We start from the raw sequence: 11,812 nt of genomic DNA, 5'->3' as shown, positions 1-11,812 counted from the left end.
TTTTTTTTTTAACTGAAAAGCGTTCGAAAGCCTCAAAATTTGTGGGAAATATCCCTCGACTTCCAGGTTTTACGAACTTAATGGCATTGGCCTAAAATTTATTATTTATTTCATATTAAATCTGCAGTACAAAGTACCTTACAGACTAGCAAAAAATTAACAATAAATGCTTATTGAATAATCGCATTTAAAATCCTCACAGCAGATCCAGATAGCGAAAAGTCAAGAACTTAGATTAATTAGCAACAGGTGTGAATGGTAGGATGGAACCGGATCCTCGAAACCGCAATGATCTCAATGCATGTTTTAGACAAATTTTTTTAACCCTTTCAATCCTATTTATCGAATGTTGTTCATATGGTCTTCAGATAATTACCGCGTGTTCCAAGTGAGAGCGTACGAGAGACGAAAAAAGAAGCGTAGAGATGTAAGTATCAGAAAACTCGGACGTACATATTACGTCATATAAAAACCCAGTACCGAGTGTGCTTTGGAAAGAATAAAATTAATGTAACTATTAAATGAAAACTTTGCTCAAGAACTGCTCCAAAATCTTTAGTCTATGTAACCTTACTTAGGACAAAGTTAGCAATTGAGTATAACTACGTAGATTTTATTGTAACTTCAATTTTATCTTTGCTGCAAATTTTCTACATTTACCTGGTGTAGGTGAGCGAACAACGTGGTTCTGCATAGACTGATACAACAGTAACAAAGAAGTTGAATACAAGTACATATGTTTATACATACGTATATAGATAGATGCATATCGCACACCGTCTTCAAAAGAGTCACAACTCAAAAATCAGATCCGGAAATATAACTGCTTGTGGATGGTTCAGATTCAACGTAATCGATATAAAACAGGTATAACAGTAGTTTTTTTAGTTTAATGTATACTTATGTACATGCAGAAAAAATAACTGCATTAATTAGAGATACGAATAGATTTATGCGAAAAAATTGGCCAACATTTTTTTTTTTTTGAGTTGTGCCCCTTTTGAAGTGGGTGCGCGAAATGTGTGTAGATATGTACATAGTAAGTAATTAAAAATAGTAGTGTAGGTTTACACATATGTATGTATGTATATCAGTACGTATACAAAAGCATTTACAGAAGTTTATTTAAAATTTTTAATTTCCTATGTATGTACATAAGTACTTTTGTTACCCCAAGTTATTTATTTTCTTTTCTCACTAACTACGTAACTAAAAGTGAAAAAATATAATAGTTGTTCCCATACACGTAGTCTATCAAGCTATTTTGAAAACATTTAGTTTGTAGAAGTTGGAATGTTTATTTAACTTCCGCTCTACGTTAAGTACGGGTAAACAAATGAAGTATGAAAAAATATTTATATTAGATGAACCAAAAAACAAACGTTCGTCAATAAGCAGCAGCCTTAGGTTATACAAAATTTCAAGGCTCAAAAACAGCTTAAGCAGTTGTAAAAGTATGTAACGGGTGATTTTTTTGATTTCAGACATGGTGTCAAAGAGAAAGATGCTCAGTATGCTTTGACATTTCATCATGAATAGACTTACTAACGAGCAACGCTTGCAANAAATTTTTAATTTCCTATGTATGTATGTACTTTTGTTACCCCAAGTTATTTATTTTCTTTTCTCACTAACTACGTAACTAAAAGTGAAAAAATATAATAGTTGTTCCCATACACGTAGAGTATCAAGCTATTTTGAAAACATTTAGTTTGTAGAAGTTGGAATGTTTATTTAACTTCCGCTCTACGTTAAGTACAGGTAAACAAATGAAGTATGAAAAAATATTTATATTAGATGAACCAAAAAACAAACGTTCCTCAATAAGCAGCAGCCTTAGGTTATACAAAATTTCAAGGCTCAAAAACAGCTTAAGCAGTTGTAAAAGTATGTATAATTCGCCAAAACTGTTTCGTAGAATGTTCCTGGTGTGACAGTAGTTGGCCAGATATAAAATCTTGGTCGTTCAGATTGCGTACACCCAACTTATGTGGGAACGAGAAAAAGAAGTTAGAAGTAGTGTTATGGGTAAAGTAATTTATCACAGTTTGCTTAGGTCTCTCTTATCAAATGCGAGACATTGGCTGATAAGCTTATTTTTGCACAGAGCGTGCCTACAAATGACTAAAATAATTATTTCTTAATTTGCTATATTAGCAATTGTGAATATGCACAGAGTTTATATACATACATATGTACTATATAAATCAGAGTATGCAAAGTGGCCTAAAAATGTTTAATTTTTATGATAAAAAAAAACGAAAAATGCTGAATGCTGCTCAAGGGATTTTCGTATTAGGTCAATACCGAAACGGTTACTTGACTGCCATGCAACCAAAGTAAAAACACACATTGCTTTCATTATTAAATTACNATGAATATGCACAGAGTTTATATACATATGTACTATATAAATCAGAGTATGCAAAGTGGCCTAAAAATGTTTAATTTTTATGATAAAAAAAACGAAAAATGCTGAATGCTGCTCAAGGGATTTTCGTATTAGGTCAATACCGAAACGGTTACTTGGCTGCCATGCAACCAAAGTAAAAACACACATTGCTTTCATTATTAAATTACTGCAAAACACTTTATTGTAATATCATGTTTTTGAAAAATTTACAAAATCACATATAATCATTTGCATGGTATTATTAAAGTAAATCGTTTTTTTTTTTTTATAATATTATATTATTTTTCCTTAAATCAATAGCAAAGTTACATACCTACATTACTCATAGATGAGCTAGTGACTATGACACTTTTGTTGCATGCATATTTTTATACACCTACAACTTATTCAAAACTAAACTGCTTACTTACTCGAAATTGGAACATAAAAATTCACATATGTACGATCATATAACTATGGCTTTGGCAATTTTTTAAAAACTAAATTCAATATATGTACATACAGTTGCGTACATGACTACGAGTACATATGCGTGTACGAAATATTGTAAAAATAGGCATGCATATAATGCCTTGTCTTAATTTAGTATTTTGATTTATTTCACTCTTACTTCACTTATAGAATTCACTGATTCATGAATTTTTAGAAATAGGTACCTACGCTACTACGCTAATATCTACATACAAGTACATTTTTTGTTAGCATACTACACAGCTACTCCTCTAGTGGTTGGTATCAACAGTTCCTTATCAGGTGCTTGCTTCCGTCTGAATGTAATATACGTGTAAAGTAAACTAGCAAACACGCTGATATTAATTCCGATACAGTTAAGCCACGAGAAGATGTAGTCACCGCCAATGAACATGCCTAAATATGTTACACATATGTTTTTTAAGCATCCGACAATTGTTGTTGTTAGCGCAGAATTATGTTGTGTGCAAAGTATAGTGCTGTAGGATAATATGAAGCCCATGAAGCAGCTCATTAGAAATTGTACCACAAAATAGGGATTTTGCCATTGGTTGTAGGCGAGCGATTTTTCAAGGTCACCAGTAAGATAAGTAACGACCAGTGCCGGTATGAACATAAATAGTGAATTGTAGAACATTAAGCCATATTTTCCTATTTCTGAAGTATCCAGCTTTTTCTTGACAAATACTCCATTCGATGCAGTAAGTGCATTGGTTATCATCACAAATGTATAACCTTTCATGTTAAATGAAAGATCATCGGAAGCTGCCAGTAAGGCACCAGCAATCATGGCGTATACGCTGACTTGCACAGCGAAGGAGGGCCTTACTCCAAGTATTTTCAATTCTAGTAACATCGTCATTAATATTGAAAAGCGACGCAGTGCGGCGAACATGGGTAAGCTTAGTTCCTTTGTGCCACCTAAGCCAAACATCATGTTTCCGAGAAAAATCAGTGGTAGTGGGAAAATTTTTATAAATGTATTCCGCTTTAATGGTGGATATGAAACGAAACGTAATCGTCGGCCAACGCCAAGTACAACTATACTGGCCAACAACTGTCCCAAGCTGAGAAACAGGAACGAAGGAAAGAGATATGATGTAAGCACAGTCTTGTTGACAACGGTTATCATGAATGAGGCCATGCCATAGAACAAAGCACTGCCGACTTTCTTGAAGAACAACGTGCCATCATCATGCTGACGCTGCTCCTTTGAATTGAGGCTTGTTGTGCTATCATTGCTTCTGCTGTTCGATAGCTCAATTGCAATACTTTTGTCCTCACTGCTGTGTGAGGCCATCGTAAGGAGGATTCAGTGTGAAAGTTAGTTGCTTTGTGCAATATTGCTGTAATTACTATTGGAATACAGGTTGTTTTTTTCACACTAACTTTCACTTACTACCCGATTAAGGCTTTGAAACTATAACATGACTGTCCGTTTAATATACCAGCATTCTTGATAAACAAATGTATTCACTTTTTCTGGCGTTATAATTTAGATAAGCAATTTAACTACACACCCACTAAAAAATACGTAAATGGCCATTTTGACAGTCGCGATCAGACTGAATTCACAGCTGACAGCGAATGCTGATAGAAGCTGTCACAAAAGTTGAAGCAACAAGAAAAACAAACAAAAGTAATACAAACAATGCCGAAATTATAACAAACAAACAATGCTAACTTATATAAATAAAACGAAGTAAAGACTAACTTACCGAATATTAATTTTTAATTATCAATTTCGCTTGTAGTAAAAACGAATAACTTTTAAAACAAATTAGCACTAGTTGACAAATCACATCGAGCACGGATCAGCTGTTTTACAAGTACAGAGTTGTTAAACAGACTTGCATAGAGTGCATGGATTAATTTTATCGTTTTTTAAATAAAATAAACATATATTTTTTACAAACACAGCTATATACCAAATTATTGGAACAAGTGCAGTATAGCGGCCATTGAGGAAAAATTAAAAATAAAAAGTGGATGTGGTCCGCCCCTTTTAACCGATTTTAAAGGTGTTATCCATTTATGGTGTAAATTAATAGGAGAGCTAAAGGGGGCTAAATTTGGAATTTTCAATATTTTCAAAAGCTTATATATCGAAAACTATCGCAACGATTTAGTGTAAAAGATAATTGGAAAGACTCTTATTCGATATGCATATCTATGTATATATTATAAACATATTTCGTAAAAACTAAAAAACGAAATTATAAAAATTTTATTAATAATGTACGTTTTTCTAAGAAATTTTCCAAGAAAAAATACGTTATGAACTATATGCAAAAATACTATTTTTAAAAAGTGCTAAAAATTCCTTTAATTTGGTTTATGCTATTTTGCAAAAATTCTTTTGCGTAGACGGCCTTTCGCCGCGCTTAAGAATTATAACCCTTACTACTCAGCATTCTCCTTTGTGTTGCCAGGAAAAAAGGGCAGAACTTCTTTCTGTGTAGGCGGCCTTCGGCTCCATTCAGGGATTAAAACCCTCACGAAGTAGAATTCTCCTTTCTGTGTTGCCGAAATATATCAGTTTAAAGGTATTTATGAACTCCTAATAAACATATAACTTAGTATAGTTATTTACGCTTTTTTTTAAACGTACCTTTTTATTAAAAAAATGGTTGTAGTTTCGTTTTATAGTTTTTCTCGATATATGTACACAAAATATATAAAGATTGCACATTAAATAAAAGGTCAATTACCTTTCCAACTATACCCAGTTTTTGAAAATCGGTGAAATATTTTTGGAAATATAAGCTTTTGAAAATATTGAAAATTCCACATTTATCGCTGGTTATCGAAGATCGATAGTGAAATTCGTATGATGAGCTATGCAACCGTGTTGAAATTTTCGTTGAGTATCGAATTTTCTGTCGAACAGAATTTTACTGTCGATGGTGTAGCGAAGTGTTTAAGGACACTATTTAGTTAGCTCGATTTGTAAGTAAAGCTTTTCAGCGGTGAAAAATATACCATTGTAAACAACCTAAACGACCGAAATTCACAATAGCGCAATAAAAAGAACTATTTGAAATCAAATTCGAGGCCATGGGCGATTAATATTAGGAATAACACGGAGGAAAAACTCCGAAGCAAAATTTGTCTTAGTATCGGGTTTCGATACGAGTATGCTCTTTAGATACCTATTCAGTATTTTAGTTCAAAAGTATCGATACCAAAATTACTTGGTATCGAACGAAAAGTATCGGGTATGTTCTTGTATTTGCTCGTATCGGTACATCCCTATAAACAACAGCTGATTTGTGTAAAATTCATTCCGGGACGTGCATTTTATTCATTTGATTGTGTTTACTGAAATATCTTATTTAAAATGAGTAAGATCAAGAAAAAGACTAAACCCGGTAAGATTCCGAAACCCATTAAGGTTAAGAAAGAAAAAACTGAAGAAGATCGCACGCTTCACCCAATGTCTCACTACATAGACGACCGACTGGAATTGGTGAAACAAATCTTTGGATCGCTGAAGCCGAAAACAATTACAAACTTAGCACCAGATTTTCTAAAGGTTTGGATAAAATTAATAACCTCTCATATGTATTAATCACGCAAATTTGAATCATAATTAGCACAAAAGCATGGACGAAATTGAAGAGCTCTGCTTGAACGAATTGCTTGGCATATCAACAAAGCGATTATTATCCATTATAAATGCCACTAAGTGCCCCACTGACACAGAATCCTCGGGCGAATCAGATGTTGAGCATCAAGAGGGTAAGAATATTAAGACATTGGAGTAGTAATTCGGATTTAAATAAATGTAAATTGTAGAGCACATCTCGCTTGAAGAGATTTCTTCGGACAGTGAAATCGAAGGCTCATCTAATGCAGGTAAGCTTAATGATTTCTTCCCAACTAATACTTTTCTAAATTATAAAATTGTTACGCAAAAGTTCTTATTCTGTACTTTTATCATTTGAGCCGGTTAGATCTCTTACGGTATAATTTATCGTACATTTTTGTAATTTCATGCACAAGTTTACTAAATTACGTATGTAAGACATTTATAAAATATGTAGGTTTAAAATTTCATAGAATTTAATTATTCAACCTACTATTTTCGCACTCAAGCGTATTTAAATTTTTCGGCAATCGGCGCTGGTGGTAGATAAAACGCGCGGAGTATAACCACGTCTTCAATAACACCAAATTCCACATCATCTTCATTTTCCTTGCAAACATCCAGCGTAATTACGAAGTCTCCAGTTTCCAATAAACCACTACACCGCCCATATTCAATGCCATATTCTACAGGGCAAAGATTGTTTGGATTCATATCTTTTGCATAAAGAATTCCACGCAAATTTCTTCGCAAATTCAGCACCTTTGCTAATTTCAGTTTGCATTGAAACTCTTTCTCCTCCATATCATCAAATGGCAACATCATGAGAACAGGACAGTAAATTTCCACACGTCCAAATGCAACGGCAGCAGTTTCGCACTTACTGTGCACCACAATCGCCTGACACTCTACTGAGCTAATAGTGCGTATTATAAAATTAACTATGCTCTGATAAGAAGACAATATATTCTTTAACGCCATTGTATTCTCTACAACTGCTCTGTGGAAATCCTTTAGGGGCAACAATTTCTTCACGATCAGTGGATATTTGTTACACCAAGGACTCTTTTGTATAAACATAGTGTCTATGCGCCATAGAAAATCATGATTTTCAAATCGTTTAAAATCATTACAACGTTCAAGTGGTATTGTGCCTATTATGGGCTTCCTTAAACACTTCGCCAACGGTATTAAATCGTTAAATATGTGTTTTTGCATTGATGCGGTAGCACTAAACATATCTTGTATCCAAACATAATCGAGTAACTTAACTATGCCCATCAAGTCGAGCATCTTAGAACAGGCGAATTGTAGATCTATTGTGCCGATCAATTTAAAATCAAATTCATCTTTGAGACTTGCACGCAAAGTACGTAGGAATGGTTTGCACCGAATGCATGGCAAAACAATAAAGTCGGCCTTCGCTTGAGCCGCTAATTGCAAATCGTCCATAAAGAGATCAGGGAACGTTTCATTTGGCAGGGCATAACATTGATTCGGTAATTCAATGTATTCGTATGAATTGATTATACCAGCATCTTCAATGATAATTGTCGCATTGTTTTTAAGTTTCTTCACAATCTTTCCCTTCACCTCGTTACCCAGCAGCAATACATCGCCAAGCTTTAAGGCTTTAAAGTAATATTTCAAATTTAGTACATATGCAATTTCACGGTAACTAGAATAACGGTACGATTCGTCAAGCGTCAATGTCATAACGGCGCTACGATGTAGCAGCACCGAGCAATTGTTGCGTAAACGTCCTATTCGGCAGCAGTCACCCTGCAATTGTAAAGCTATGCCGATTGGTAGACGTATTCTAGGCTCTTCCGCTTGTAACTCATCAATTATAGTCTTCGCGCGTATCAGAATCTGTTCGAATTCGTTGCGTCTACATGTGACTGTATCGATAAGGAATGTGCGTGCACCATTCTTCAAGAGACTCTTTAGTTCATCGTCCGTGGTCTCCATAACAATGCGCGCCATCAGGCCAATGTTGTAGTAGCGACGCTTGCAACGCTTACGTGCATGGCGCTCATGCTCATCGCATGCTTTCTTGAACTCTTCCAAGCGCTTCATAAAGTTTTGATTATCATTTAAGAGCACCTTGAATTCACGCTCATTGTTTTCCTCTTCTTGACTGTCTAACGAGGTAGCCTGATCGCCCGCTGCGTTGGTGAATTCCATTTCTTTTTTCGATTTAATTTGTGTATTTCAACTAAAACTTTTATACTTTTAGGAAAGAAAAAGTCCAGCGGAGCTGATGGTAAAGGTGGTGCCAAAAAGTCTGCAAAAGGTACAGCCGGAAATGATGAAAGTAAGTATCAAAATAATCGGCCAAATAATAAGTAATAAAAACTATTTCGATATCAAATGCAAATGAATGAAGGAAAAATGAAATTATTAAAAACTGATTTATAAAAGCGTTACGTTTTTACAGTGATGGAGTTAAAAATAAAGAGCAATTTTTAATAATATAATAATCACAGAATATTGTTAATGTAGATACTNTATCGGCCAAATAATAAGTAATAAAAACTATTTCGATATCAAATGCAAATAAATGAAGGAAAAATGAAATTATTAAAAACTGATTTATAAAAGCGTTACGTTTTTACAGTGATGGAGTTAAAAATAAATAGCAATTTTTAATAATATAATAATCACAGAATATTGTTAATGTAGATACTTTTGGAATGTTTATCAATATATCCAGTATTTAACGAAATATTACAATAATTCAAGATGCATAGAGGACCTTTTAATAATCTTTTACAAAATCATCATCTACAGATAATGGCCAAATAAGCGTTTTGGAATTACTGGAGTTACAAGCACGTGCGCGTGCTATTCGATCTCAATTAGCACTTGAGCCAGTGACAAAGATCGAAGTAGACTCAGACGACGAAAAGGACAGTGAAAAAAATGGTAATGAAAAATCCACTAATGGAGCAGCTTCCAAAGAGCATAAACGCAAACATAGGCGTAAATCCAGCGAGAAAAGTAAAGATGCGGAAAAGACGCAATCTACGTCTACTTCAGCTGCTGCACGGCCGCCAGCAACAGCGAAGGCAAGTAAAATAACTACCAGCTCTGCTTCGGAAACTCCCAGTACTTCAACTAAGAAGGCAAAGGCAAAGGAAGATGAAGCTCAGCCAACAAAAACAAACAAGTTGAAGAGAAATTACCGGGCGAAAAATAATGAACCCGAAACTGCAGCTAACGAAAGTAAAAAGAAGTCTAAAAACAAAGTATCAGATGCTGCACTGATGGCGATTACATTAAAAGAGGTTAAAAAAGAAGCGAGATCTCGTTCAGCTACACCGGATGTAATACCAATAATTCCGGAGCCAGAAACTTTGTTAATTAGCGATAGCTCGGATGGCGAAAATGATGAAATGAGAAAGAAGAAAAGGACACCAATTGAAAGCAATACAACAACAACTAAAAACAATAGTGATGCCAGCAAGGATATCGAAAAACCGCCAAGAGAACGAAAGTTAACTGAACCCGAAGAGGGTGAAGTTGTTGAAATCCCAGTTGAGAAGTCAACTGCAGCTAAGAGTAATGATAATAGTAAAGCTACTGAAACTCCTGCTGCCAAGCCAACTGCCGCTGCGGCTACTGAAAATAAGGAATCAGATTCGAGCGCGGAAAACATTGCAAACACTGAGGCGTCGACTGCAGAAGTGGCCAAGCCAGATAACAATGAAACTGCAGTAGTAGACAAAAAACCACTTGAAGCTGCAATAACAACTACAACAAGCGAAACAGCCACAACTACAAATTTAGTAGCCTCTACAACAACAACAACAACAAAAACAGCTACAAAAAGCGCATCAAGTACTGTTGCAGTACCAGAAGAGCAGTCCAGCATAGCACCTAGCCTCGAAGATGAGGACGATAGAAATGATGACGTTATATCATTGGAAGGTGGTGATCTCGAGGAGGAGATGATTGAACATCTGGAAGAAGATGCAAATACAAAATCATCATTTGCTGCTACATCACCGAAAAGGAAAAACTCCACTGTCCGCGAGGAACAAGATGCTGATGTAATATCGTTGGACTCGAGCGAGGAAGAAGAACGGAATACAGAAAGTTCGGAAGTGAGTTTTTCATGTTCATATACTTATATAGTATGTATGTANTCAACAACAACTATAAAAAGCACATCAACCACTGTTGCAGTACCAGAGGAGCAATCCAGCATAGCACCCAGTCTCGAAGATGAGGACGATAGAAATGATGACGTTATATCATTGGAAGGTGGTGATCTCGAGGAGGAGATGATTGAACATCTGGAAGAAGATACAAATACAAAATCATCATTTGCTGCTACATCACCGAAAAGGAAAAACTCCACAGTCCGCGAGGAACAAGATGCTGATGTAATATCGTTGGACTCGAGCGAGGAAGAAGAACGGAATACAGAGAGTTCGGAAGTGAGTTTTTCATGTTCATATACTTATATAGTATGTATGTATTTATAATATTATATATACATAGATATGAACATATTTATTATGGTAAACCTAATATATTGTTTTTGCATTCTTTCTAGTCATGGCATTCGCGCTATTTGAAGAGTTCCAAAGTGAGCAAAGTTTTGGCTACATCTCGTTTAGGTAAACGTCTACGTGACAACATTAAAAAATCTAAGCGTTCCAAAAAAGATACGGAACGTGAAAAGGCGCCTGAAGAGAAGGAAAAAGCGAGTACAAGTTTCGCTTCTAAACACGAAGATGGCTCTATTGAGCAATACAAGGAGTTGTTGGCATTGCGACAGCGTAAAAAACAATAACATAGCAAATGTGGAAGTAGTTTGAACTTGCACATACATACATACACACATACATATAGGTATGTATGTACAAACATATAAACCGAAAGCGGTAGTATTTTCACTACCAATATTAATATTCAAGCATATACACAAAAAAAATAAAAACAAATAGTTATACACCTAGATACGTACATATTTATGCATAATTGTATAAAATCGATACATTTAATAAAAACTAAAATGCAAAACTTTGAATTCCATTGTATTTTGCGTGCATAGTCAGAATCTAGGTTTTCCACCCCTAAATCACCTGCACCATAACGGTAACACAACACAACAATTATGCCTTAGCCATAAATTTTCTTCAGTTTTGTGATTATTTACATCTACTTCACCATCTCCTTCCTAGCTTTTCAGTATTGCAAATCATTTTTCGCTTTGGGGGAGCTATAACGAAAACCATTACTAATTTTTTTTTTTGTGGTATTCAAAACTATAAAAGTAAAACGCACAAAAATTTGAATATTTCGTGCCAAGCACAAATTTAAGTGAA

The 11,812-nt window shown here is 34.8% G+C and overlaps 4 protein-coding genes across 6 annotated transcripts in view; 1 reads left to right on the top strand and 3 right to left on the bottom strand.

The window, feature by feature from the left end:
* Positions 1 to 4,705, bottom strand: part of Coq4 (Coenzyme Q4) — a 20,960-nt gene extending 16,255 nt beyond the window's left edge. Inside the window, exon 1 of one of the 2 annotated variants that reach the window (XM_017623253.1) lies at positions 4,603 to 4,705. The gene's annotated coding sequence lies outside the window, so the exon portion shown is untranslated. The remainder of the gene's footprint in view (positions 1 to 4,602) is intronic. The other variant, XM_017623252.1, reaches the window with a different exon arrangement.
* On the bottom strand, positions 2,629 to 4,457 carry frc (UDP-sugar transporter UST74c fringe connection). The gene has a single exon (XM_017623251.1). The coding sequence runs from the start codon at positions 4,182 to 4,184 to the stop codon at positions 3,120 to 3,122; it is 1,065 nt and encodes a 354-aa protein (XP_017478740.1). The 5' UTR covers positions 4,185 to 4,457; the 3' UTR covers positions 2,629 to 3,119.
* A 1,417-nt stretch (positions 4,706 to 6,122) lies between the features above and the next one.
* On the top strand, positions 6,123 to 11,499 carry LOC108368395 (serine-rich adhesin for platelets). 2 transcript variants are annotated; one of them, XM_017623249.1, is made up of 8 exons: positions 6,123 to 6,255; positions 6,337 to 6,419; positions 6,481 to 6,625; positions 6,683 to 6,742; positions 8,713 to 8,790; positions 9,267 to 10,291; positions 10,625 to 10,918; positions 11,038 to 11,499. In XM_017623249.1, the coding sequence occupies exons 1-8, from the start codon at positions 6,225 to 6,227 to the stop codon at positions 11,275 to 11,277; spliced, it is 1,956 nt and encodes a 651-aa protein (XP_017478738.1). In that variant the 5' UTR covers positions 6,123 to 6,224; the 3' UTR covers positions 11,278 to 11,499. The 2 variants fall into 2 exon arrangements, with proteins under 2 accessions (XP_017478738.1, XP_017478737.1); XM_017623248.1 differs by having other exon boundaries at positions 6,123 to 6,419.
* Positions 6,749 to 8,704, bottom strand: LOC108368396 (uncharacterized). Its single transcript, XM_017623250.1, has one exon. It carries the CDS (start codon positions 8,658 to 8,660, stop codon positions 6,978 to 6,980), a length of 1,683 nt encoding a protein of 560 aa, XP_017478739.1. The 5' UTR covers positions 8,661 to 8,704; the 3' UTR covers positions 6,749 to 6,977.
* Positions 11,500 to 11,812: the final 313 nt, after the last annotated feature.

This window comes from Rhagoletis zephyria, unplaced genomic scaffold, assembly GCF_001687245.7.
Source record: "Rhagoletis zephyria isolate East Lansing unplaced genomic scaffold, Rhagoletis_zephyria_1.1 Rzeph_scaffold_03098, whole genome shotgun sequence".
Taxonomy (NCBI): Eukaryota; Metazoa; Arthropoda; class Insecta; order Diptera; family Tephritidae; genus Rhagoletis; species Rhagoletis zephyria.
This window is presented reverse-complemented; position numbering and strand designations above follow the sequence as displayed.